This window comes from Ochlerotatus camptorhynchus, unplaced genomic scaffold (genome assembly GCF_037179485.1).
Source record: "Ochlerotatus camptorhynchus isolate MF236.1 unplaced genomic scaffold, CSIRO-AGI_Acam_v1.1 ptg000193l, whole genome shotgun sequence".
NCBI classification, from domain to species: Eukaryota; Metazoa; Arthropoda; class Insecta; order Diptera; family Culicidae; genus Ochlerotatus; species Ochlerotatus camptorhynchus.
In genome coordinates this window covers 141360-168258 of record NW_027040683.1, presented here as the reverse complement: position 1 = coordinate 168258, position 26899 = coordinate 141360, and the positions used below count along the sequence as shown (strand labels likewise).

Below are 26899 nucleotides of genomic sequence, written 5' to 3'. Positions count from 1 at the left end.
CCTTGAGTTGTTACATTCAAAGTGTTTTTATGTTACTTCATACGCGAAGTTAGCGATTTTTTTTTTGCTTCTAAATATTTCAATGCTTGTATTTTTCATGAGCTTTTTTTATATATAAAAAAAATAACATGAAAATTGAAGGTAAACTTTTTTAAATATTTTAGTGTTTAAAACTTTTTAAGATTTTTAATTCAAATCAACTAAAAGAAAATAACGGTGTATATTTTCTCAGAAAACCTTTTCTTTTTTCAACAAGTTTGTCTCAGACGTCATTTCACGCAGAAGGGATGTTTTCGTGCAACAATTTATTGAAAAATATCAAAGACGCCATTTTGAAGAAAAAATTGAAGATCCAAAGTGGTCAAGTTATGGGAAAAATGTGAATGATTGACCATAATCAACAATTTTGGAATATTACATGCAAATTGGAGAAGAAATTGTTTACTTTTTATTTTTTGCTATTTGGCCGGGAAGTGCTCTTATCCCACATCAGGCCACGGCGGGACCCCAGTCAATTTCGGATGGGCCACCTGCTGATACGAAATTGGTCTTGACTTTTATGGTCGTTTAGAGGTTGTTTCTTGAATCTTGGTGATGAAATTTCGGCAATTTGTTTTTTTGGTTGTCGAGGTCGAGCACGTAAAGGTTAATCATTGTGGAAGCGCTTCTAAAGGGTGATACGGTCAAAATTTGGTCAATATCAACTTGACGTATTTCTTTCAATTTTGCATTTAAAAAACCTGAACACCCCTCATTTTGAAGGTGTGTGTGTGTAGAATGTTGCTCCTATTTTGATTTTGGAATTCACTCTTCAGTTGTCAAAATGCCGTCCAAGCAAGAAGAGCAGCGTATCAAAATCGGGGGGAAATCGAAAACCGGAAGCCGCTGAGACGACAAAGAGAGTTTCCGGTAGTTTCAAGCGAAACCCTAACCTCTCTCTCCGAGATGCCGCAAATAAGCTGGGTGTATCGTCTACAACCGTGCATCAACCAAAAAAACGAGCCGGACTATCGACTTACAAGAAGGTAGTGACTCCAAATCGCGATGATAAACAAAATACGACGGCCAAAGCGCGATCCCGGAGGCTGTACACGACGATGCTGACGAAGTTTGACTGCGTGGTAATGGACGACGAAACCTACGTCAAAGCCGACTACAAGCAGCTTCCGGGACAGGAGTTTTATACGGCAAAAGGAAGGGGAAAGGTAGCAGATGTTTTCAAGCACATGAAACTGTCAAAGTTCGCAAAGAAATATCTGGTTTGGCAAGCCATCTGTACCTGTGGCTTGAAAAGCAGCATTTTCATAGCTTCCGGGACTGTCAACCAAGAAATTTACGTGAAAGAGTGTTTGAATAAACGTCTGCTGCCTTTCCTGAAGAAACACGGTTGTTCCGTACTGTTTTGGCCGGATTTGGCATCTTGCCATTACGGTAAAAAGGCCATGGAGTGGTACGCCGCCAACAACGTGCAGGTGGTTCCCAAGGACAAGAACCCTCCCAACACGCCAGAGCTCCGCCCAATTGAGAAATACTGGGCTATTGTCAAGCGGAACCTAAAGAAGACCAAAAAAACTGCTAAGGGCGAGCAGCAGTTCAAGGCAAACTGGCTTTCTGCGGCGAAGAAGGTGGACAAGGTGGCTGTACAAAATCTGATGGCAGGGGTCAAGCGTAAGGCCCGGCAATTCGGATTTGGAAAAGCGGAAGCCTAACTGAATATTTTTCCTGAATTTTATACTAATTGAACTTGAAAAAGAAATTTAATTTGATTTTTTAAATAAACGATTTCACCGATTTACACGCGTTTTCCCTTGACCAAATTTTGACCGTATCACCCTTTATAATATTCTTGAACAAGTTGAGATTCAACAAAGCGCTTGCTACTGAACCGTAATAAGCCTAGAAGTAGAAAAAGAAGAACCAACATCGGCACAAAAAAAACTAAACCACCTGCATTATTTCGTTGTTTATTTGCAGGACTACGGAACCCTCCTCTGCTGGGGAAGCAACGACATCGGTACCCAAACCGAGCCCTGTGTGTTCAGCTTAATTCCAGCAGGTAAGCCGCTTAAATTCCAACCAAAGATTAATGGCATTCAATGAAAATATTCCACTATTTCACAGGAAAACCCGATCCGCTGTCCAACTGCACTATCATGAATCAAACGTTCGACATCCTTCAAATCGAGTGCATCGAAGGCTTTGACGGGGGCCTGCAGCAGGAGTTTCTAGCCGATGTGTATCTGATTGGCGGTCGGCATTTGTTCAGTTCCATCAAATCCAAGTAAATTTCCCACATTCTCTATTCCGTCGAATTTTATTGTACGTTATTAATCACCCCCAGGGAGCCCAACTTCGACCTAAAAGGCCTGGAACCGGGCGTCGGTTACAACATCTTCCTGTCTGCCAAAAACGCGAAAGGTGCCAGCGAGCAAACCTACCTGCAGGCCTACACTTTGAAGAATCCGGAAAAGCAAACTGGTAAGCATGAATAGGATCGAAACCCTACCGGTGGTGGTGCACTTCCGGACGTCAAAAGCAGCTCAAACTCAAATTGAATTTTTCCCCGGTCGTACTTGCATCCTGGTAAATTGACTCAATAGCTTTCCTCTTTGCGCCCTGCAGGGGAAAACGAAAATATCGACTTCACTAATCTTGACTCGCCGGGCTCCATTACCTGAAAAGGTTTCCCGGGGCAACTACCGAAAATCGTCCAATAATCAAAAGTTTTAATTGCTTCGTCAAAACTTTGGGGCTCCATTTGCAAGAGCGAAACGATGACGTCTTCCTTCCTCGAACCGGGATTGTTTTTGATTTGGTTTCTTCCCTGTCCCTGTGTAGATCTATCGCTCGTATACGCACCGACACTTCACCAAATTAAGCCCTTCATCGGAACGCTGCTGGGGGTTGTGGCGGCCATCATCTCCATCGCTTCCATCATCGTCTGTGTCACGCGACTGCGAGGGTCGGCCGGCCGGGATCGGGAATGTAGCAATATATCCACGAACGATGCATCCGGCATCAGCCAGTCGCTACCTACCGAAGGGGATCTGGCCCGGGAGCAGCAGTGCAACGGCAGTATCGATAGCATCGAGAAGAACCCGGACATTATACCGCAAGGTGAGCCAGAAGCCAGCAGTGGCTTCTTGGATTTTGATCTCCGGTGGAGTGGGCCGGGGAGAGTATCATCAGACAGTGTGTGGGAACCTTGATTTGATTGATTAATTTGAATCTTAATTATAAGCGAGAACAACCCGATGACAAAGAATACACACTATTCCCGACCCACTCCCAAGCGTCCAGTTTTCCAGTCGCCATAAGTTTCAGTCTCTCTACACTCCGCAGGGAAACTTCCGCACTTGCTGGAAGAAGACGAGAAAGCATTCGAGTGGCTCAACAGTGCCGGTACCCATCCGCGGTTGTACGCGACGGCGGCCATGGCCGAACAGCAGCAACACCAACAGGTAGGCGTTGGAGTTGGCGTGCTGGGGCCTCCGACGGGCGTGGGGACCTACGACAGCCGGACATTTTACGCGACGATGCGTGACGGCAGCTGTATGCAGCAGAACGTCTACCCGGTCGTCGATAATCAAAATTACATTCCCGTGCACAGCGGAATCATCCCGACGCCGGTGATAGGTGGCTACGGGTCCGACAGTCACAAGGTGAGTTAGTTGAGCCGCGTTGCACTGTTTGTTGTTTGTACGGGAGTTAAGTTAATGATTATTTCTCTTGTACCCCCACTGCGGATGACAGCATGACCTGACGTACGCAGACCTAACGTCGCTGGCCGGTGGTCAGGTGCAGCCGAAGCAAATGTACGTGAGTGCAACCCTCGGCCGACCGCGGCAATCAGACATCAAACGAAGTGAGCCGACAATCTACGCACAGGTAATTTGCAGTGAACTTCTATTTATCGTCCAATGCCGGGCGGGGTTTGCTCCACGTTGGAAACTAGATTTTGATTCGCGCAAATTGACTTTGTAGAAGCCGCGACCATGGGAGGCGAAAGCACGCGGCTCCTATTCAATTGCCGAATGAACATTCTGACCACGTGGGAATCTGGTTAGCGCCGAGTATTCACTGGAGAGCTGATGCAAGTAATGGAATCTAGCTGCATGTATTCATATTATGGGTAAAATTGGGCTGGGTGATTTAGCGAGAAGCGATTGCATGGTTGCTTGCTATAATGAGAAATTTGTTCAATCAAATGTTAACAGAATGAAATTCTGCCATGAATATGCGATGAAGTTTAATGATAATGGAAGGTGGGATGAAGGGTAGGGTTCACAAAGCAGCTATAATAACTATGTGAATAGTTATCCACCTACATGTGATAAGATCTGACTCTCCTTGCTAATTGAATTCCAGCCAAAATTGTCGAATCCGCATCCAGGAAGTGAAGGTAGACAATTTATCAATTATATTAATGTGACTCTGTAGATTCAGGCTACTTTGTCGGGGACATCCGGATCATGCCCGGTTGTAGCTTATGTGGATCCGGGCACAACATGCAGGGCTGTTACAACAGGCGCGGATTTCGCGAATTTCGCGGATCTCGCGATTTTCGCGGATTTGTCGCGGATTTGAACTTTCAGTCGCGAAAATCGCGGAAACATTAAATGATGTCGCGAAAATCGCGAAGAGACTGATGTGCTGTCACAAAAAATGTGGAATTCATTTTTTTTTTATTTATATGAGTTTTATTTGTACAGGCTCAATCGAATAAACTTTACAGAGCCAAGTTATCATTTTCTTTATACATTATAAATGTCTTAAATCTAAAATTAAAGGATGTGAACCGATTACTCACGGTCTTCTCGAGGTTAGTGGATGACAATTGTTTGGATCGGGAGAGGGAAAAGGAGATTTGGAATGTGATTTATGATTCAAAAATGTCACTATTTCTAAAACATATACTTAATCCTATCGACGTTATATCAACTCTGTAATTATACAATTATTACAGAAACAAATCTACAAAAAAAAAAAATACACACACACATACAAAACACAAACTAAACACAAGGTTAATCAAACTTACAATCTATGGTTAATATTCTTCAAGAAAACATATATGAGTTGCATAAACTCCAGATCGCGTCTAGCCAAAATATCCCGAACTGGAACATTAGGTTGTCTACCTCGAGCTCGAAGGGAATCGTACAACTCGGATCTGACTCCACGGTGCTCAGCACATGACCAAATAATGTGATGTGCGTCCTGGTAGCCTTATCCACATTCACAGAGATTGCTGTCCTTCAGCCCAACACGGAACAAGTGAGCGCTTAGTGAATAGTGATTGGACATGAGGCGAGACATCACACGAATGAAGTCTCGACGCACCTCCAAACCTTTGAACCAAGGACACTTCGACACCTTAGGGATAATTGAATATAACCATCGTGACTGTTGACGATAAATGAAGAAAAATTCGTCGTAGGCGATTTGTCGATCGTAAATATCGCCTTCCATAGCGCCCACCTTTGCAAGCGAGTCCGCCTTCTCATTGCCCGGAATCGAGCAATGAGATGGGACCCATGCAAAGGTGATGACAAAAGATCTTAAAGATAAAGCACTTGGAAGCTCTCGTATTTTCATGAGAAAATACGAGGAGTGCTTTACCGCCTCATGGAGCGAATAGCCTCGACAGAACTGAGACTATCCGTAAAAATGAAATAATGATCTGGTGCAAGTGAGGCGATCGTATAATGTATTGCCGCCAGTTCAGCAACATATACGGAACAAGGAGCATGAAGCATTCGAGAGGCGCTATGAAATTCATTATAAATACCAAAACCAGCGGACGCCTCTATTAGTGATCCATCTGTGAAGAACGATCTTGCGGAATCAACTTGGCCAAACTTTGCAGCGAAAATTGACGGAGCAATCATGGAACGATGATGCTCTGGGATTCCGCGAATCTCTTGCGTCATGGAGAAATCAAATAGAACAGAATTGTTGAAGTCGGAGAAGCAAACACGATAGGGATTATGCTGCGAAGGGCTGACATCCTGTGTTATGTACACGTAGTACAATGACATAAAACGAGTTTGAGGGTTTAGCTCAAGAAGCTTCTCAAAGTTTGCAATCACCAGTGGGTTCATAATTTCACAACGGGTGAGGAGCCTGAGGGATAATTCCGAAAACCGATCAGAGAGTGGCAACATGCCCGCTAACACTTCGAGACTCATCGTATGAGTCGAGTGCATGCATCCTAACGCGATACGAAGACAGCGATACTGGATCCGTTCCAGTTTGATGATGTGAGTTTTAGCCGCCGACTGGAAGCAAAAACTACCGTACTCTAAAACCGATAAAATCGTTGTCCGGTACAACGTTAGAAGATCTTGCGGATGGGCTCCCCACCACGTTCCGGTAATTGTTCGGAGAAAATTGATCCTTTGTTGGCATTTCCGCTTCAGATACTCAATGTGGGATCTCCAGGTGCATTTTGAATCGAACCAGACCCCAAGATATTTGAAGGACATAGAATGAGTGATCGGTTTACCCAAAAGTTGAAGCTTTGGTTGTGCTGGGCTATGCTTCCTAGAAAAAACGACCAACTCAGTTTTCTCCGTGGAGAATTCGATACCTAGCTGGATAGCCCAAGTAGACAAATTGTCTAAGGTATCCTGTAAGGGTCCTTGCAGGTCGGCTTCTCTGGGTCCTGTCATAGACACTACTCCGTCATCTGCAAGTTGTCTCAACGTGCAATTGTCCCTTAGACAATTGTCAATTTCTCTGACGTAGAAATTATACAGAAGGGGGCTTATACATGAGCCCTGGGGGAGGCCCATGTAGCTAAATCGTGAAGCTGTAGAGTTTCCATGAGAAAAGCTCATATGTTTCTCTGACAGCAAATTGTACAAAAAGTTATTAATTAATGGAGAAAGGCCACAAGCGTGGAGTTTGTCTGAAAGGACTTCAACCGATACTGAATCAAAAGCCCCCTTAATATCCAAGAAGACAGAAGCCATTTGCTCTTTATTAGCAAAAGCCAACTGAATTTCAGTGGAAAGCAACGCGAGACAGTCGTTCGTTCCCTTGCCCCTACGGAAACCAAATTGAGTATCTGAGAGTAGGTGGTTCAACTCAACCCATTTGTCCAGGCGAAAAAGGATCATTTTCTCCAACAATTTTCGAATACACGATAACATCGCAATGGGACGATACGAGTTGTGATCTGACGCGGGTTTTCCAGGCTTTTTAATGGGTATAACTCTCACCCGCCTCCAATCATCCGGAACAATATTAAGCTCCAAGAACTGACCAAACAAGTTCAACATGCGCCTCTTAGCGACGTCTGGGAGGTTCTTCAACAAGTTGAACTTGATTCTATCAGCCCACGGAGCCGAATTGCCACACGAAAGGAGCGCGAGTGAGAGCTCCAGCATTGAAAAAGGCTGGCTGATCTCGTCTACCGAATTCGTCAGGAATTCAGGACAGAATCAGGACATACTTTTCGCGCGAACTTGAGAATCCAACTATCCGAGTACTCCTCACTCTCGTTGTGTGAAGACCGGTTACGCATCCTTCGCGCCGCATTCCAAAGCGTATTCATCCACGTTTCGCGCGATAATCCGTCCACGAATTGCCGCCAGTATCCGCGTTTCTTGGCTTTGATGAGGCTCTTGAGTTCGCGTTCAAGAGCCGAGTACGCTTCGAAATGTACGGGTGTTCCACGTTTCCGGAAAAGCTTAAATGCATCGGATTTTTTACGATAAACCTCAGTGCATTGCTGGTCCCACCAAGGGGAAGGAGGTTTCCTACGGAAAGACGTTCCTGGAACCGGCCGAGTTTGAGCTTGAAGCGCGCTGTCCAAGATCAGATTGGAGAGGAAGTTATATTCCTCCAACGGTGGAAGCCCTTCTACCGACGTAAGGGCATCTTCTATCACATTCTTGAACTTTGTCCAATCGATATTACGGGTAAGATCGTACGCGACGTTAACGGGTTCCGACGGATTGAACCCACTGGCAACTGAAACTTTGATCGGTAAGTGATCACTACCGTGGGGATCTTGGATCACATTCCACGTGCAATCCAACGATAATGAGTTAGAGGAAAGTGTGAGGTCTAATCTACTTCCATTCGAGGATGGGCCAGCCAAACGTGTTACTTCTCCATTGTTAAGAATTGTTATATTAAAGCTGTCGCAGAGGTCATATATCAAAGTAGAACGGTTGTCATCATACAGTTCCCCCCAGCCAAATCTCCCATAATCAACCGTGGAGCAGGAAGTACCGAACAGATATCTGAAAGTTGTTTGCGATTAACAACGGCTCTAGGAGGAATATAAACAGAAGCAATACAAAGGCTCTTACCTTTAATAATAGCCTGACATGCGACAACTTCAATACCTGGAAATTGTGGAAGATTCACTCTATAGAAGGAATGGCACTTTTTGATCCCCAAAAGTACTCCTCCTCCACGCGAATCCTCACGATCCAGTCGAATAATGTTAAAATCATAAAAAGAAAGATCGATATCTGAAGAGAGCCAAGTTTCACACAGAGCAAATGCATCACAATCATTATTGTGAACTAAAAACTTAAAAGAATCTAATTTAGGAATGAGACTTCGACAATTCCACTGTAGAACAGTGATCAAATCCCCGACCTCGTTTGGAAAATTATCCATCGAAGGAAATGATTGCTGCAATGAGGGGCCACTTCAATGTCAATTGCTTCAAGAGGGTCTTCACAGAAGGAAGCATTGCCAGAACAATGCTTTTGAGAGGATCAGAAATATTGAGGTACTTGAGAATATCGTCCACAATTTTATCAAATGAGAACAACCCGGATGAAGAAGGGGCTTCTGTTTTTAAAAATGGGCCATCAGGGGTTTTTGATGTCCCCGGGAGAGATGGAAAGTTCTGGTTATAGTCAGTTCTGCGGAAACCAGGAGGAGTTGAAACTTCCTTTTTTCCATCACTCCTTGATTTGGGCAAACTGATTTGGGGTTCCTTATCTGCAACTTTCCGCGAACGGATGCGTTTTCGTTTCCGTGCAGAACCTTCCGGAAAACTGAAAGAAACTCCCTCCTCAGCCAAGTCAGAGTCAGACTCGTCATCAGACAAAACAGCAAAGGGATTTTTGTCGTTGGTTGATGGTGTGGCTGTCTTTAGCATTGCTGCAAAAGACTGCCTGGAACGCTCCTTAAGAGAGCGTTCTAGTTTCTCCCCGCGTTGTTTGTAAGCCGGGCACGACGAGAGACCATGAGGAGTTCCCTTACAGTACACGCATTTTGGTGCAGTGACTGTGCAGGCGCCATCCTCGTGCTTCTCCCCGCATTTGGAACAGCGTGCCTTGCTGCCACAGTGAGAGGCCGTATGTCCCAACTGTTTGCAGTTTTGGCAGTTCATGACCCGAGGAACAAACAAACGCACAGGAAGCCGAAGGTTTCCCAACTCGATGTAGTGAGGAAGGGCTGAACCAGAAAAGGTCACCCGAAACGAGTCTCTGGGGGTAAAGCTCTTTTTACCCCCCGCTGAAAGATACTGAGTTCAGCTTCTGGACTTCCAGTATCTCAACCGTGGGAAGCAAGGGGTTCTTGAAACGGCCAACCGCTTGCTTCGCCAAGATCTCGGGGGTCAGACTCGCTTCGGTGACCACACCTTCGATCTCCACATTACGAGCTGGGATGTACACTCTATACTCGAGTGTAAAGAGCGGGAGGCAGCAATCTCGTTAGCTTGTTTCAGGTTAGAGACGACAACGCGAAGTTTATTGTACCTCACCTTCGAGATTTCGGTCACGGCCGAGAACCGCTTCGTCAGATCATTAGTAATTTGCATTACATTCAAAGGTTTCTTTTTGGGCTGAAAGTAAACAACCCATGGGCCAGTCGAGTCTTCTGGGTAGGCTCGCGATCGGGGGCTTATCTGTCCCTGTCCATTACCAGACTGAGATGACGAAGCAGGGGTGCCATCATCTGATTTCTGGGATGACAGACGTTTTCGACCCTTCTTGCTATCGCGTGGCAAAGTGGTGTCATCTTCCGACAAAACGTCCATTTCGTCTTCCGACAAAATGTCCATTTTGCCGTACTAGTGGGAGCGAAAAACGCTCTACCACTGCAACGATAATCAAAATTACTCGGACACAATACACGAAGAAAAAAAAAATACTAACACAGAAACACAAACTTAAAATTCAATAGATGGGAGAAAGAAAGAAACAAGAACAAAAACTTATCTGATAATCCTATACTACTATCACCGAGCGTTTACACAGCAGCAGCGGAGCGACGCGCAGCTTGGATGATCTTCGATCCGCGTGTGCGGGCGGTCTTCGTTGGTGTGTGCTTGTATGAAGCTCGGCACTCAGCTGAACACACGAAGATGGATGAGCGGTTTAAATGTGGAGGTAGATGCTGACACTCGATGACGATGATCCGTGTGCAGGTATGCGTGACCACGCACCGATGGTGCGCAAAATGATTGGCGAATTGCCAATCGCAAAAACAATTTTCGATGATGCCGAAAACACACTTTCTTCTCAGAAAAAAAACTCACTTTTTGATAAATTTATCGGGAATTATGCCAGGAATCACTAAGCGAGAAAAACTGATTATTTACGTCAGATAATAGCGAGAAAACTTCCAAATTAACGGAGCGCGTAACAAGTCGACCGTCCTTCTTGCTAGGACGCAGTGGTGTGTGGAATTCATTTGCTGTCATCATGTTTGTTCATTAGGCTCTCAATTTTTACCCGTTTCGAACCAAACACGCTGCAAATAATCGAGAAATGATCTCAATTCCATAAGTCACACCGGATTTACACGGAAATTTGCCTAAGGCTAAAAGTCTCGTTAATAAAGAAAAAAAAAAAAAAAAAAAAAAACACGGAAATTTCCTGAGGTCTGTCCAATGTGAGACATTTTCCTTTTTTTACAATATGAACATAGTATTTTTCGTTGTCAAATCATAAACGAATCGTATATATGGGAGTAATTTTTGCATGTATACCGGATATTCTAGGTTCTCCAAATCGTCCTGGAGTTCAGGTGATTTGGTCAACTATATCAACCAAGACTCCAATAGTTTCTGTAGTATCGAAATGAAATATGTCCAAACAGATTCAAAGTGTCTATGTGGATTGTACCCGACCTATTGCTTCGTATACAAGATGATCTGAAATCATTCTGGAGATCAGATTATTTTTCTATTAGATCACCTAAGACTAATTCAATATCTGTAGTTTCGAAATATGCCCAAACAAATTTGCAGTGTCTATGTCGATCATGCCAATCTATTTCCGTGTATGCCAAATGTTCTAGGATTTCCAAGTCGATATTTCGATAACACAGATATTATCCTAGTCTTTGTTTATTTAGTAAAACCAATCATCTGAACTGCTGGACGAATTGGAGAACCTAGATCATCTGGCATACGTGGAAATAATTTAACATTATCTGTATAGACACCATGAAGCTGGTTGGACATATTTCGATACTATAGACTTTATCCCAGTCATGGTTGATCTTGTAGAATAAATCATCTGAACTCCAGAACAATTTGGAGAACTTAAAACATCTGCTATACATGACAATAGTTCATGCATGATCCACATAAACACTGTGCATATGTCTGGAAATCTTTCGATACTAGAGACATTGTCCTAATCTCGGTTGAACTAGTAGATAAAATTATCTGCACTCCAGGACGATTTGAAGAACCTTGAACATCTGGATTACTCGGAAATAGATCATGCATGATCCACATAGACACTTTGAATCTGATTGGAGATTTTTCGATATTACAGACATTATTGCAGTCTTGGTTAATCTAGTAGAACAAATCAACTAATGTCCTCACGGAGAACAAACTAAAGCAGACGCAATTATTTTTCCGGTCAAAATAACAATATTGTTCAATTGTTTTAGAGATAACCCGAAACTATATTCAAAGTGTTTTTTATGTTACTTCATACGCGAAGTTAACGATTTTCAGAGTTGGTTGGAAATGCTAACATGAAGCTTTAGTGTGATGATTTATTAGCTAGAGAATGATCTTTAGAAGAGGGTAGGTGGATAGTTCCGTTAGAGTACGGCAGTATGAAAATTGAATAGAAGTTGAAAATGAGCGAAGGGCCTAATAAATCATCACACTAAAGCTTCATGTTAGCATTTCCAACCAACTCTGAAAATCGTTAACTTCGCGTATGAAGTAACATAAAAAACACTTTGAATGTAACAACTCAAGGCGGGAGTAGCCGTCAACAATGCTGATGATGGTACTGCACGCAACAACCACCCTACTGCTTTCTCTCTGAGATGATCACGTTGGTCATGACGAGAGGAGCAACACAATAGTTGGGTAAAGAAGAACTGCATTATAACACACCATCGACTGGAAATGCTCTCCCAACGTGGGGCTTTAGGTAGTGATGAAAACGTCGCTAGAACTATTCCACAGCCGCAGTCAGTTTATGAGCAACAAGAGGGACGCACATTTTTGCCTGTGGACTTGGAGACATACTTCAAGTCCCCGCGTACATCGTACGGGCTAGGCAAAAATGTGCGTCTATCTTGTAAACTGTCGCTTTAATGGCCCTTCGCTCATTTTCAACTTCTATTCAATTTTCATACTGCCGTACTCTAACGGAACTATCCACCTACCCTCTTCTAAAGATCATTCTCTAGCTAATAAATCATCACACTAAAGCTTCATGTTAGCATTTCCAACCAACTCCGAAACTATAGTTGATTTGACTATATATAGAGGGCAACAACTATAGTCCATAGTTGGCTCCTCGGTTGGCTCAACTATATTTTTCAATAGATGAACAAACGTCAAACTTCAAAATACAACTATGCTTTAGTTGATTCAAGAAAACTATTGTTAGGGAAGCGAAATTTTACAATGTTTATTAAACGAACTGCTCTTCATTATCGACATATTAAGGAAGTTTGTTTTGCTTGTTTATCGATCTCAAAAACACAACTGCAAAATCATAAAAAAGGTGAACAAGAACATTCATCTAAATTTGAACCGTGTTCATCTGCGTGAGAGCCAGCTATCTTATCGCCTGCTCTACGCATCACAAGTTAAAAGTATGTGGATTTATGATAATCACTTGAAACCAAATTATATAACTAAATTACATTTGACGGTTGTTATAATTGATCAAAGTTATAGTTGAACAGTTGAATCTATAAGGTAGATATGATTGAGTTGACGGTCAAATTAATGTTGGAATAACTATAGGTTTCTTTCAAACAACAATATTTTTCCATGTGAAAGTAACTATTAGGATTGTTATCTTAACTTAACGAATTTGTTCTCCGTGCTGGACGATTTGGAAAACCTATAATTTCGTGACCAACAAGTGTGACTTATGAAATTCTGGTAATTTCTCGATTATGTGCAGGGTGTTTGGTTTGAATCGGTAAAAAGTGAGAAAACTAGAGCCAAATTAACTGCAATATTTAGGACAGAAAAATACGTCAGAGACGCAAAGGTAAACTTTCAAAAAAAATTGCATTTCAAATGAAAATGAATGATTTATTTTTTAAATCTTGGCCGGTATTATTCAATAGAATCTCATAATGTAAGGGTATTTTATTATGTTCATTTATTACTATGAATTTATACCATACATAAATAACTGAAGATGATACAATGTTATTTTTTTTAATTTTAAAGGTTACAAACGATACTCCTTTAGCTCAGTCGGTAAAGGCACAGGTACAAAGCAAGTCCATGCTGGAGGCGACTGATTCCCGTCCGGTCTATTAATTTTTCGAGTTGGAAAATTTCTCTACTTTCTAGGGCATAGGATGGTACAGGCATAGGAAGCTCTCAATTAAAATGTGAAAGTATTTCAAAGTTGAGAGCAGGCAAAAATCTAATATGCTATAAGCAATAAGCTTGAAATGCCATGTAGTAGTACGCAAATGCTATTTTTAGTCAATGAAAACAGTTTTTTTTGTCGCGGATTAGTATTTGCAGTCGCGGATTTCTTTTGAGAAATCGCGGATTTCGCGGATCACATTTAGAAAACTTGTAACAGCCCTGAACATGGAATCGCATAAGATGTTGTTTTTGATTTGATGCGTCATATGATGGGTTTTGACTTACGTAAAATTCTGGTAAAACGCTGAACACACACGGTGTACTTTTTAAAATCGATTGATGCGTGTCCGTAGTTTTCACACGGGGTGATTTTATTAGGACTAAAAATTGGTTTGAATCTATGGTCAAAGACGTGCGCAGATCTCTTCATTAGGGAGGGGAAGGAAGGTAGACATCCAATTGGACGGAGCATGGACTGGGCGCTGTTTGAAAAATAATCGTCCAAACTTGTCCATGGCAAGAGTAATAAATTTAAATAGTTGAAATATATTCAAGATAATTGTACTTATTTTTAAGATATGTTTATTTCATATTAAACATTTGAAAATGTGCTACATTAGCTGTGTGTATGACTCTCTTAGGTAAGTTTTCATAAAAATGTCATTTGAAGTGTTTTGTGAGTGGAGAAAGCTTGAAGGGAAGAATCATAAAATTAATTAAACATATTTTGAAAAGTCCTCTGATGAAAGTCTTAGATGATTACAAACAAAAACTCTCTTCATCCATTTACGAAACATTGCCAGAAAACTGGTGTACCTAGCCGGGAAACATCTTTATTATACAGATGACATTATGAACAAACATTAACACAACAATAGATAATGCCACGCCAGTGTCTTATGGGGAATATTTAGAAAACCTCCAAAAAACTATTTTTAAAGAGATGCTTTAAAAAACTACAAGGGATAGCTTTATGGTACAGTACCCAATGGTGACGTAGCTTTATTTAATGTATTTTATATTTGTGTACGAATAGGAATTTGAGCGGGGTTCTCTCTGTTTATACTCTTTAGTATGACGCGCTTGACTTAGATGGCTCACAGCGACTCACAAAGAGCTACTGATTCCAATCAATAGCGGTGCGGCTTCTTCCTCCTTCTATGGATGCTCATGTGGGCTGCAGGTCGCTGCTTGCAGGCAGCCTTTCGTTGTGTACTGGAGAACAATGTTCAACGCCACGTGCCGAAAGGACTGCTGCTGCTGCTGATGCCAACGACCGGACACCAACACATACGGTGATTGGAACTGAATCCGATCAGCGGTTGAAGTCAGCCTTGATAGCTAGCTGCTTTCGGGGAGCCTTTCGCTGTATACCGGAGAACACCACCACTCACAACGTAGTGATTGAATAAATATCTTTTGAAGAGACCGGATGGAATTCAACTTTGAAATCTGTGTTAAGGAAACTGCTTTTCGCAGGCAATCGGTGATAATTTTAATTATCATAGCAACAGTTGCGCATTCGTGCAATTTTAAAAAGTGACATTTTGAAAAATGAACATGTCTTAAATTTAACACATACGTAGGAATGTTGCTAATCGATTGGTGATAAAATTATTGAAATTGGTCCAGGGGCAGCTGAGTTATTAAGGTTCAAAATCTTTGATAATTTTGTTACATGCTCCATTTTCGATTTTCACAAAGTGTACCCCCACATAGAAATCACAGAAGTAGTCCTACGTCAAAACTACTCGTAAAATTTCAGAGATATATTCAATAGAAGTTAGAAGAACTTCTAAAAAAGCCGGAAGAAAGTTCAAACATGCTGAAAGAGTCTTACAGGGGAACTTTTTCGGAGAAGCCAGACGAATCTTCCAAGGCAAATTGGTAGATACTTCTGTGCAAAAGCTGACATACATTTCCGAAGGAAGTTAGAAGATACTACAGTGAATTCGGAAGGAATTTCAACTTTCCAGGTGAAAATATGACTTCGCTTTTGCATGCTATCGTGGTAAGCAAAGGCGGTAATGGACTCAAAGGAGACGTAATTGATCATTTTGTCAAGCTTCTGCTTTCATGTTCCATCAGATGTCACAGCTGTTGTTTGCGTTGACATCTATCGGAAACTAGACGCAATCTGTTTTCCTATAATTGTTCAAAGAGGACACTGAAGTGCAAAACATGTCTGGTACCTCTATATGTATATGCATTTAGATTTAGACACAAATTAGCCCACCCCTCACAAAAATTTCCCGCCGAATTTTATGTATGGGGCGGGGCATAAAGTATCTTTTGCGCAGAATATGTAAAAAAGGAGGGACTTCAAATGTTAAAGCAAATGCATATATAGAGGTACCAGACATGTTTTGTACTGTCAGGTACTCTATTTTGTAATCTGTGAAAGGGAAATCACAAATCGAGTGTCAACAAAATACATGGCATGTTGAGAGATTGAGCTCGTGAGAGAGAATTTCTCTCTCAAATTTGAATTTTTTGGCTCTCTGGGAGCTGGTAGTAAATCATGTAAAACTGTATGGGAATAAATCATTTTTATTTAATTGATGCTTGTTTAACAATGATTTCCGGGAAAAAACTGAACGACAAAGTCCCTGATTCATTTCTTTAGGTTGTCGTTCACTTTTTTTGACCTGAATATGCACCAAAAGCGAATTATTCCCACTTCTCTTAATTTCTATATGGGGATTTTTATCACTTCCTACCAGCGGAACAGCGCCACCTCTGTGGAAAATGGTCGAATAAAATGATTAATTTAGCATGAAATCTGTCAGTGGCAACACCAAAACTGGTCCTAATTACAATTCACGCTGACAAAATTTCAGGCGAAAAACATCGAAACAATCAATTTGCATTGAAACAGCTCAGCTCTTTAACCCAAAAAACAGAAAAGCGAAGCATTTTCCATTGCAAATTTTCTCAACCATGCAGCATTGTCCGAATTGTTACAATATATGGTATCCATGTGAACGCTCTCGGTGGTCTGCTTCAAGCCATAGTCATGCTAACAAAAGAAAAAGATTCCTCCGGAAAACCATCAATAATCAATATGGCTTTCTCCTGGTGCTATTCTTGTTGGCATTGTTAATAAATGAAACAGGGTTCCCCCCTTCCGGGTTGCTTAATTTTAAGCATCCTGCTCTCGATGAATGGCCTCGTTTTGAGGGTGAACCAGAGGCCATTTCAAGTTTCCCACAACGGGATGGAAATTACTTCATCTAAAATTGATTGCTCTTGAAACAAATTGTTAATTGATGTTCATCATCTGGTTTCCACTTTGGGGATTTGATTTGAATTCCGTTTGATTGCTGAATTTTTTAAAAGCTTTGTGAACGGAACCAGATGCAGTTCCCATGTCGTCGGTAGTAGATTCTATTCTACTCCCCCGGCAGGCAGCCTCTCGGTCCGAACGTTTCGTATAGATTTCTAATAAAATATTTATTTCCATCTGCTTTTTTATGCTGCTCCTCGTACAACAATGACGCTTTTATGGATAACACTAAAAACAAACTACCTCGACCGATTCGATTCGATTTGATCCCGAACACACCAACATCAACAACAAACCGACTGACCAATCCGAAATGCGTGTTCGTAACGCAACGCAATAAAATAAAACACAATTTAGATTGATTTGGCACACCATCCATCAGTACATTCAACAAATTTGGTTTATACAAATACCCGGGCCGGCATTCCGATTTCACACACCGGCCTGCAGCACCAGCACCAGCACCACCAGCAGCAGCATCCACCGGCGGGGATGATGATCCCGCCACCCACCTCGGCCGCCTCCCTCACGGAACGATTCCCTCCGCCGCCGCTCTTTGCCGGCCATCACGCACCCGTCAGCAACAATCCGTCGATATGTTCCAATGAAGCGGTAAGTACCCTTTTCCAACCCCTCTCCATCCTACCTACCTCCGTACGTGCCTCACCGACTGATGGTGCAGGAAATGGAATCGCGTTTTAGAAATCCTTTCCAATTTCCTGTCCGCAGCGTGGGCGACTGCAATCTCTGAGCTCTGCATTGTTCATCCCTCGGTGGCAACAGATCCGAAATGGTTTTTGTTTAATTATTGCCGAAAAATGTGTCTGTTTTTGTTTGGCGATTTGTTTTTAGTTTTTAATGCATTCTCCTTTAGGACTTTATTTTTACGTTCTACGAGGGGATAATCCTTTGATATGCACTAATCGAATGGTTTTGTATATAAAGTTTTGAACTGTTATATGTATATAGGGTAAGCCAGAAGCCTTAATGCACGACTGATATAAAAACTATGTTTTTTTTTTCTTCAAGAACTTCAATTTGTTTTTCATGTTTATGTTCTCTACAGCATTCTCTTCGAAATGGATGAAACAAATTAAGAGTTGTATCCAAAGCATGACCGCATTTTTGACGTAGAACTACGAGATATTTTCATTAATATATTAGCAAAATAAATGATTTAGAAACTTAGCTCTAAACTGAAGAATTGCATATTATTATTTTCGTTGGTTATTGAATAAATCCTGAAATAAAGGTTAAATTTTTGAAATAAGAAAATCAGTTCCTTTATTAAGCCGGCGCCGGTGGTGTAGTGGTAAGCGTGACTGCTTTCTAACACCCCAATGGGTCTGGGTTCAATCCCAGCCGAGGTAGGTGGGATTTTTCTGAGGCATAAAAATCTCTGGTATGTTGTGAATGGGTGCGATATCCTACGCAGGTGTGGAAAAGATGCTTTCCTGCACATTCGGTTGTCGTCAATGGATGGCAATCGATGTCCGTCGGTGATTGGCACTAGAGTGCGGAACAGAGACCGACGTTAAATAAAAAAAATAAAATTATTAGTTCCTTTATTATTCATAATTAGGTTTCAGACATGTTCAACTAAATTTCTGAAACACACTAATGTTAGTAATGGGAAAACAACTTTAGAAATCAAAGTGCACCTGATATCACAAATCTTTATGTTGCAGAACTATGGCAGACAAGTGGCTTTCAACTGCAACTTATTTAAGTAAATGTAATCGTAATTGTAATTGCAATTGTTAAGTGTATAGGCTGTGCCAACCGCTAAGTTAGCTTACCTAGGGTCTTTTTTTATACAGTGGGGAATCTGCTCACAGACAGCTGAGAAAGAACTCAGGGTGTGGGGATGGGAGAATTGCACTCCCGACCCACTAAACCTTATCCTGTGCGCTTGGCCCTTGACCTCCCCGGAACCGCCCGAAGGCATTACTTCGTGGGAGGGGCCGCTATAGCGCTATGGCGCTCCTCTAGCAGTACTCTATCGATCTAGTCGGGCAGTAGGCAACAGCTGCTCGGCACGCCACTGTCGTTGTAGTTCCGAAACTATGTATGTGAGTGACCGCAGTCACCACCGCGCTCCAGTTCTCGGTGGTACCACACATCCTAGGGACGATGTTATCCGGACTGGTATCCGCTCCGCATATCGCTAGCATAGCGCTCGTTACTGGCTCGAAGCGTGGACAGGCGAACATAACGTGTTCGGCCGTCTCTTCGACGCCATCGCACGCGGGGCAGATGGGAGTACTTACATGTCCGAACCTATGCAAGTAACTTCTAAAGCAGCCATGGCCTGACAGGAACTGTGTCAGGTGGAAGTTTACATCCCCGTGGCGCCTGTTGACCCAGCTTGATACGGAAGGTATCAAGCGGTAGGTCCACCCTCCCCTTTGTGGAGTTTTCCCACTCCGACTGACATCTCGGAGTTGACACTGCTCGCGCGTTGTTGTGCACCCCTCGAACGGTCCTCGCGTCATAGCACACCACGTCTTCCTTAATGATGAGGCCCATTGGCATCATCCCTGTATTGAAACATACGGCCTCCCTCGAGATGGTCCGGTATGCACTGGCCACCCTCAAGCACATTAGCCTGTGTGTACTCTCTAATTTCTGCCTGTGACAGTCAATATCCAGTACCGCAGCCCACGCAGGGCCGCCGTATCTGAGGATAGATACTACGACCCCAGCGAGAAGCCTGCGCTTACTGGCACTCACTGCCGAACTGTTTGACATCATGCGGGATAATGCCCCCACAGCCATAGACGCTCTCTTGCAGGCGTACTCGACGTGGCAACCGAAGCTGAGCTTATCATCGAGCATAACCCGTAAGAGTTTCAGAGAGCGCACAGACCTAATTGTGCTCTCGCCGACTGTCAACGTCACATGCTGCACCGACATGCGATTGTTGACTACGACCACTTCCGTCTTGTGATGGGCAAGCTCCAGTTTCCTGGACCTCATCCATTCCTCCACAAGCTTCATGGAGTGAGCCGCTGTCAGCTCTACCTCCTCGAGGGATTCCCCGTGGACTACCACCGTGACATCGTCAGCAAAACCTACAATTTTCACGCCTACTGATCCTCCGTTTATCCTCAACACTCCGTCGTACATGACGTTCCATAACACCGGGCCCAGGATGCTCATGATGTAGGGTATATTACAGTTTTTCATGAATCGATGACCACCATCTTGGATTTTAACATGGCGTCCGAAATCGATTTACAGCCTCTCTAAACGTCATTCCTAGCAACATCTTATATGGACAAGCTTTCCATAAATAACATATTAAGGAATTTCATGTGCACAATAGCGCCGCATAGTGAGAGAGTTCTGAACTAATATGCCCACCATCCGAAAGGACTTGGTCGCCTGAACTACTTTGCTGAAGACAGTAACCTTCTATATGGCCAGGATTTTGAGATACAGCTTATATAGGAAGCTCATGTGCACACTAGCGGTGTGTAGTGAGAGAGTTCTAAACTAATATGGAGTGTTAGAAATACACGAAATATTGTATGTTGGACCTAAGATCCATATATATTACAGCACCCGTCATAAGTAACATAAAAGTGAAGCGTTCCTAGCGGCGTAATTCCCAATTAAACCTGAATCCAATGACACAGGCTTGTTGGTCTATCTCAGTACAACAACTTTTTAGAAGACAGTATAGCTCTATATATTGTAACAAATGAGATAATCCACCACAGCCCCCATTAGTGAAAATCCCATAAGCTGTGGGAATCCTTTTTCGCGGTTCCTTATTCACGCCCCCGTTACCCCGGCAATAAGGATTCCTTATGCATTTTTAACAGAAATACACCAATTTGAAGATGACCAATTTTTGCGCGTTCCAGAATTTAATGTATATAAGATCGCGCAACTTGATCATTTTCTTTTAAGCGCCATGTAGTGAGTAAATTCTATCATACACAATCCATAATTAAGAAGACCTTGTATTCTTGGATATCTTTGCAGAAGGAAGCAAAATCCTATATGATCCTACCATCAAAATGTGTCACTCGTCGTCGTGCCACGTTTCATCCATTTAGTGGATTCTGTAGCATCGTACATAAATCTTTGATTCAAACAGGCCCGTTGTATGTGAATCATCTTGCCCCTTAAATGCTGCACAGTAGCCCTGGCTGTTTTGATATACTATGCGCATCTCTGATGTGCAACATGTACTAAATAGATAAGAACAAATATGGAGGTAGGGGAATTTACGGAATCTAAGCAGCATCCACGTTTCTTTGTGTTTGTTTGTTTTAATTCATAAAGGCTGACTAAAAGTAAATTGGTACGCACCAAAGGACCTGTAATTCGTGATTCAATAAGTTTAAAAAGTTCATCAATGGTTGCTTTACAGAACTTTTATTATAACTTCAAAGTTACGGCGTAAGATGGTTACATTTCTCCAGTTCGAACAAAATCTCGAACCTTCCTCTTGATGGAGCCTCTATGCGCCCGCACGGTGGAAATGGACACGGAATCAGCGGATTTCTTGCACTTTGCCCGCATTTGCTGGATGTCCTTGACTGCCCCGCCGCTTCGGAGGATTCATTAGCACTCCAGAACCACCTTGGAGTAGTGGCAGCTGGCCAAATCGGGCTAAAAGATGACTTTGCCCCTATGCTTGCGGATGAACGGCAATACATACACGTTTTTTCAGGCATTTTTCGATGTAACCTTGGGATGCCATCGTCAAGGATGTCGACGAGCTTGTGAACTTGAAAGGCAAACACGAACTAGAATCTTCCCGGCACATCCCCACGTTCAGTCGCGATGTAAAATTTTTGACCGGGAAGCTGCTTAAAATTGAGTTTGACGTATGTTTCGTCATCGATCAAAGTGCAGCCCTTATGTTTCGTCAAAACGCGGTCGAACAAGAGCCTTGCACGCTTTTTGGCCACGGAATTCTGCTTCATGTGCCGGTTCGGATGTTTACTGGCTTTGTACGACTTGTATCCTTCCCTGGCAAGGATAACCCGCACCGTTTGAAAGTTGGCGTTGTACCTTTTGGCCACATCTCGGATCGAAAGACCGGGGTTGGCTTTAACGCACCTCAACACCTTGCTGCGCAGCTCGTTCCAGTTTTTTAGAAGATCCGCTGATTCCTTTCCACACTCAGGGTTTCCTAGTTGGTTTTGAGCACTCAACATCGGCATCTTCAGCACTTTAGTCAGCTTGGAACCGGACCACTCCGGATTTTCCAGGTGTTTGCGCACAATATTTTGTCTTCTTTCGAGTTCCATTTGACGTTAGTTCTGAACGCGATCGACTACTTTGATTAAACTTGCACCAGTTGTTATATATTGAAGTGTAAACAAACCACTGTCAAAGATTTTCGATTCCCAACACTAGCGGCACGCAAGGGGCGTACCAATTTACTTTGAGTCAGCCTTTTTGCTGCCTGTTCTATCCATTCCAATTTGTAGGATTGTCCAAAACTCCTTTACAACGCTCCAATATTCTCACATGAGTGTGACTATTGTCGGCAACCTCTTTTTCTTAGGCAGCTTTTCCATTTGAACTGCGTGTTAATCTTCTGTTCTTCAAGAAAAGAAATAATTTGGCAAAATGCGTTTGATTAGTCGTAAAAACATAGTCATATTGAGGCTGAAAGACTATGAAATCGTTGGAAAACATTCGGCAAAGTGTTTGGTAGAAAATGCAGTTAAATTACCGTTTAAATTTTGGTTGCCGAAAACAGTCAATGCCAAAGCTATATTAATCGATTTCCAGGATTTTCATGAACTACCCAAGTAACAATTCAGAAACCATTTAGCATCCACTCTGATTTATGATGGTTTTATAACGGCAATGAACTAACCATTTAGTATAAATACAGCATTTTAAAGTGTAAAACATTCCTGCTTAGTAATTCAGCTTTTTGCTGTTTTAAAAACCTTTTATAGTCTTGCAAGAAAGTCAAAAACTGTCTTGTTTTAAAAATAAATTCAAAACAGTTCTCAATCCTTTCTTAAAACTGCTCTGTAATTCAAGCATAAACGTCATTAGCAATTGTTTATTAATGCCTTGATAAAATACCTTATAAACGTCTCTATCATTATAAAAGCAACCATAAAACCATTAGGTTTTGCATTAGAACAAAAAGCATTTATTGTTGCTTTTTAGGCTTTTTAAAGTGCATCTTAAACTCCCCAATTACTCTGTTTACAAATTGAGCTTAAAAGATGGTTCCTCATAGTTAATAAACGTCAAATTTATGACAAGGAAATCTCGAAGGATAGACGAAGTAGGATGAAAAATTCAAGTCGATTTCAGCAAAATTTACTGACCATCTGGCGGAGAAGAGTAAAGTGAGCGGGTCCTTGAATTCATAAAACATTGCCGAAAGTTGAAAAACATACGAAATGTTGCAAAACAGTATCGCAAACTATCTGAGTAACTGCTCCCAATCCATCGGGAGAAAACTGTCTGGAAGAACCCTGGATCGTTTAACTTTTTGCAGGCAGCTTTGCCTCCATAAATGCTGCCATAAATCTGAACGGGTTAGGATCAAGCTAAATGGCTTTAGATAAATACAATTCAGGCTGCAAGTTTTCTTCATAAAAGCCATTTTAAAACCTTATGAATTTGTTAAGGATTTCTTGAAAGCAAAACAACTTTTTCACAAATGACCCATGAAAATCAACTTTTATGCCACCGCCATGTTACAATTAGTTTGCTTGTTTTTTTTTTACAATCTTCGATTTTCAATCTATAGTTCCTTGGATATATTTATGTTTTTGGTAAATTTAGCAATGAGCAAATATTTAAATGCGAAAATCATAAAAAAAAAAATCTCAGCCGTCCTCGATCTGAAGAATAATTTTTTTTTTTCAATGTAAAATAATTAGTCAAATCGACGTTTTACGAGGGCGGACGTACTTTTTTACGATGTTTTCACGTACATTTCACATAAAATTTAATAAAGCACTTAAGACTAGGCCACTTAATGAGAACTACTGTAATAAATTGGAATATTCAACAAGATTTTTATACCATCAGTTTCTATTTTAATTATTTTGATAAGATCGGATTCATAAATCCTTTTCTATCTTGATTGATGCTTACCATGCGGCTAGGGGAAATGGCTCGCAAAGGGTTTATATTGTTGCTAAATAGCTTTTGTTGTAGCTTTCAAATGGTTCCCAATGCGTTCGTCATACAACCTTTTGCAGTAAATCAATCTTGAAGAGCTTCGAGAATACTCCCTTGAAAACCTTCTCCAGGGTGGGCCAACTAGACATATTCTAGTCTTAATGAGGTTTTGGTGGATGCATTAATGACAAAATAGCCTTGACCAGAGTTTTATGAATGTTGTTTTATAGTTGCTTTTTTTAATTTAATAAAACTTAAAATGTTACTTGGGTAGCTGTGTTGGTGTTAGATTAGATTAGATTAGACTGAGTATTTAGATTATGTAATGTCCAGATGTCACATTATTCTAAGAAAATTTTTAAAACATTAGACATCATTAAACATCAATGGGCTCAATGTTTAGCTCCGTAGAACAACACGAGAGCCATTTCTCCTAAGCACCGTTTCACAATTCATATTGAAACGCAGCACCCAGGTGCATCTTCATAGTTCCACCTTCCTTCAAATGTATCTGCAACTTTAATTTCATCTACTCATGCCGTAATAATTAATCAAAATCATCAGCCTCCCTCTGTCTCTAGTCTTGACGTATTCGAGAATCCGTTATATGATTGCTTGCTGACTAGACCCTCCTCCCCGTTCTCCTTCCTTCTCCAAATAATCTTCACCATATGCGACACGGAGAGGAACAGTAACAGCACAGGGGGCTCTAAAATAACAGGCAATCTCATTTCCTAATGGTTTTCACCAATGGGAGTTGCGTTTCCCTTTTCGGTAGGCAGTTTGATGTGTCACCACTTTGGAGTGCGGCTGAAAATCGACGCAAAATTTCAACATCGTCGCCGTCTTTGTCGTCGTTGTCGTCCTGGGGTTTTCTCAGGAAAGGTACGTTGCGTCCTAAAATTGATTGATCGTTTCGTCGAATTTGAAATGCAATCATTCAATGGCACTCGGAAAGCCGATCAAATTGATTGATTCGGTGTTTGTGCTAATTTCTGTGATTGGGATTGTGTTGAACTTTCAAACGATTTAATTATGATTTATTACCGTTAGACATTTTTCGTTCTTTTTTTTTTTCTTCTGCTATCCTCTTTTAGTTTCAACTGCCACCAACTCCTCCTCTTCCACCACCTCCACCGCCACCGCCTTTGCCAGTGGAAATCGAACCCATTCCTGGTCCCAGTGGAGTGACCCATTTCCTGAGTTCCTTCACCAGAAGCCGATTCGCTGCCGAGTGCTCGCTCGACGATCTACAGTTGTGAAATCTACTCTGTTCATTCCAGCCATCCAGCCTGCTGCAAACCGTTCAAGAACTGCCACCTCACTGCAGCACGCCAGACTCGGTTGCCTCCTCCGGCCATGTTCAGCCCACTGGCAACACTGGCGTCGGGGACCGGATGCTACACAATGCGACCCGTTTCTGATAGGAAATCCGGGCTCAGACACGTCCCAAATACTGAACACAACAATAAGGTCAACTTCGAATTAGAGGTAAACTTTTTTCTTCGATCTTAATCTAGAAAGCGAAAACCTAACCTAACTTAAGGCTCTCAAACTTGAAGTAAAACTGAAATCTTCTACTCTTAAAAAAACAAAAGTTAGACAAATGAACATTTCCACTGCTCTACTGAAAGCGACTCGTTTGTAAATAGGCGGTTTTGAGTGAATGAGACGATCGTTATGAATTATTGAAAAAAAAAGTGTAATTAACAATGGATGAGATGTAATAATTTTTTATATACTAAACAAAGTAAAGACAATGTAAATTAGGCTAAACAGAAAACGAATAACTAACAAAACCAAACAAGAACGAAGAAACCCATTCAATTTTCAATCAAAACCGTGAATATTTAAAGATAACTTAACATAAAGAGTAATCGTTAAGCTAGGTAATGGTAACCAAACTAATTAACCGTTGTAAATAGTTTAAAACCAGAACACAATTTTTAATAAACCAAAAAGAACAACAAAGAAGAAAATCAAAACTCGATGTAAAAAACTATTAAAACCATGCATGGAAGAATGTTAACAGTCGTAAAAAAAAACGAACTTAAAAGTTGAAGAGCGGATAGTGATGGAAGATTAGTGACACCATTTTGGAGGACTGTTTACCGATTTCAATGAAACAAAAACGAACCTACATCTAAACCTAGGGAATAGAAAGGAAAAATCATGTTCAAATTTGTAAAAAAAAAATAATACGACTTATTACACAGTTAGAACGGGAGCTGCCGGTCGGAGTTGGGATGCGGACGGAGAACGCTAGGAAAATGGGGGATAATTTCGAGAAAAACAAAAATACAGTAATAACTAGTGAAGGTTGGGCAAAACTGTGTCACAAATACTAATGATTGTTATGCGTTGAGAATGGTAATGAAAAACGAAGAAGAAGAAAACACATGAATAAATAATAATGCAGGGATTATTTATCGAAATGGGTTTTTTTTTTATTGCTGAAACAACCGAAATTTTTAAATCCTGAAATGATGACCCTCCTTTATTTGATAAAAAGAAAATTATATAAAGATATGCTCATTTGATTGAAGACCACCATCAGCCTAAAGATTACCGTAAAACGGGGTATCTTTGATAGTACAATATAAAGATTAAATTTACTCACTGCGCTTTTTCCAAATTAGAAGCATTATTTCCATATTGTAGCTTAGGGTATTTCCGTTGATATCGTATATTGT

The 26899-nt window shown here is 41.5% G+C and overlaps 1 protein-coding gene across 1 annotated transcript in view; it reads left to right on the top strand.

Moving 5' to 3' along the window:
- Positions 1-26338, top strand: part of side-VIII (sidestep VIII) — a 961237-nt gene extending 934899 nt beyond the window's left edge. The window contains exons 11-18 of the mRNA XM_065223526.1: positions 1975-2056; positions 2122-2281; positions 2342-2478; positions 2839-3117; positions 3343-3662; positions 3754-3888; positions 17442-17696; positions 25490-26338. Of these exons, the coding sequence (XP_065079598.1) occupies positions 1975-2056; positions 2122-2281; positions 2342-2478; positions 2839-3117; positions 3343-3662; positions 3754-3888; positions 17442-17696; positions 25490-25630 (1509 nt within the window). The 3' untranslated portion in view covers positions 25631-26338. The remainder of the gene's footprint in view (positions 1-1974; positions 2057-2121; positions 2282-2341; positions 2479-2838; positions 3118-3342; positions 3663-3753; positions 3889-17441; positions 17697-25489) is intronic.
- The last annotated feature ends 561 nt before the right edge of the window (positions 26339-26899 follow it).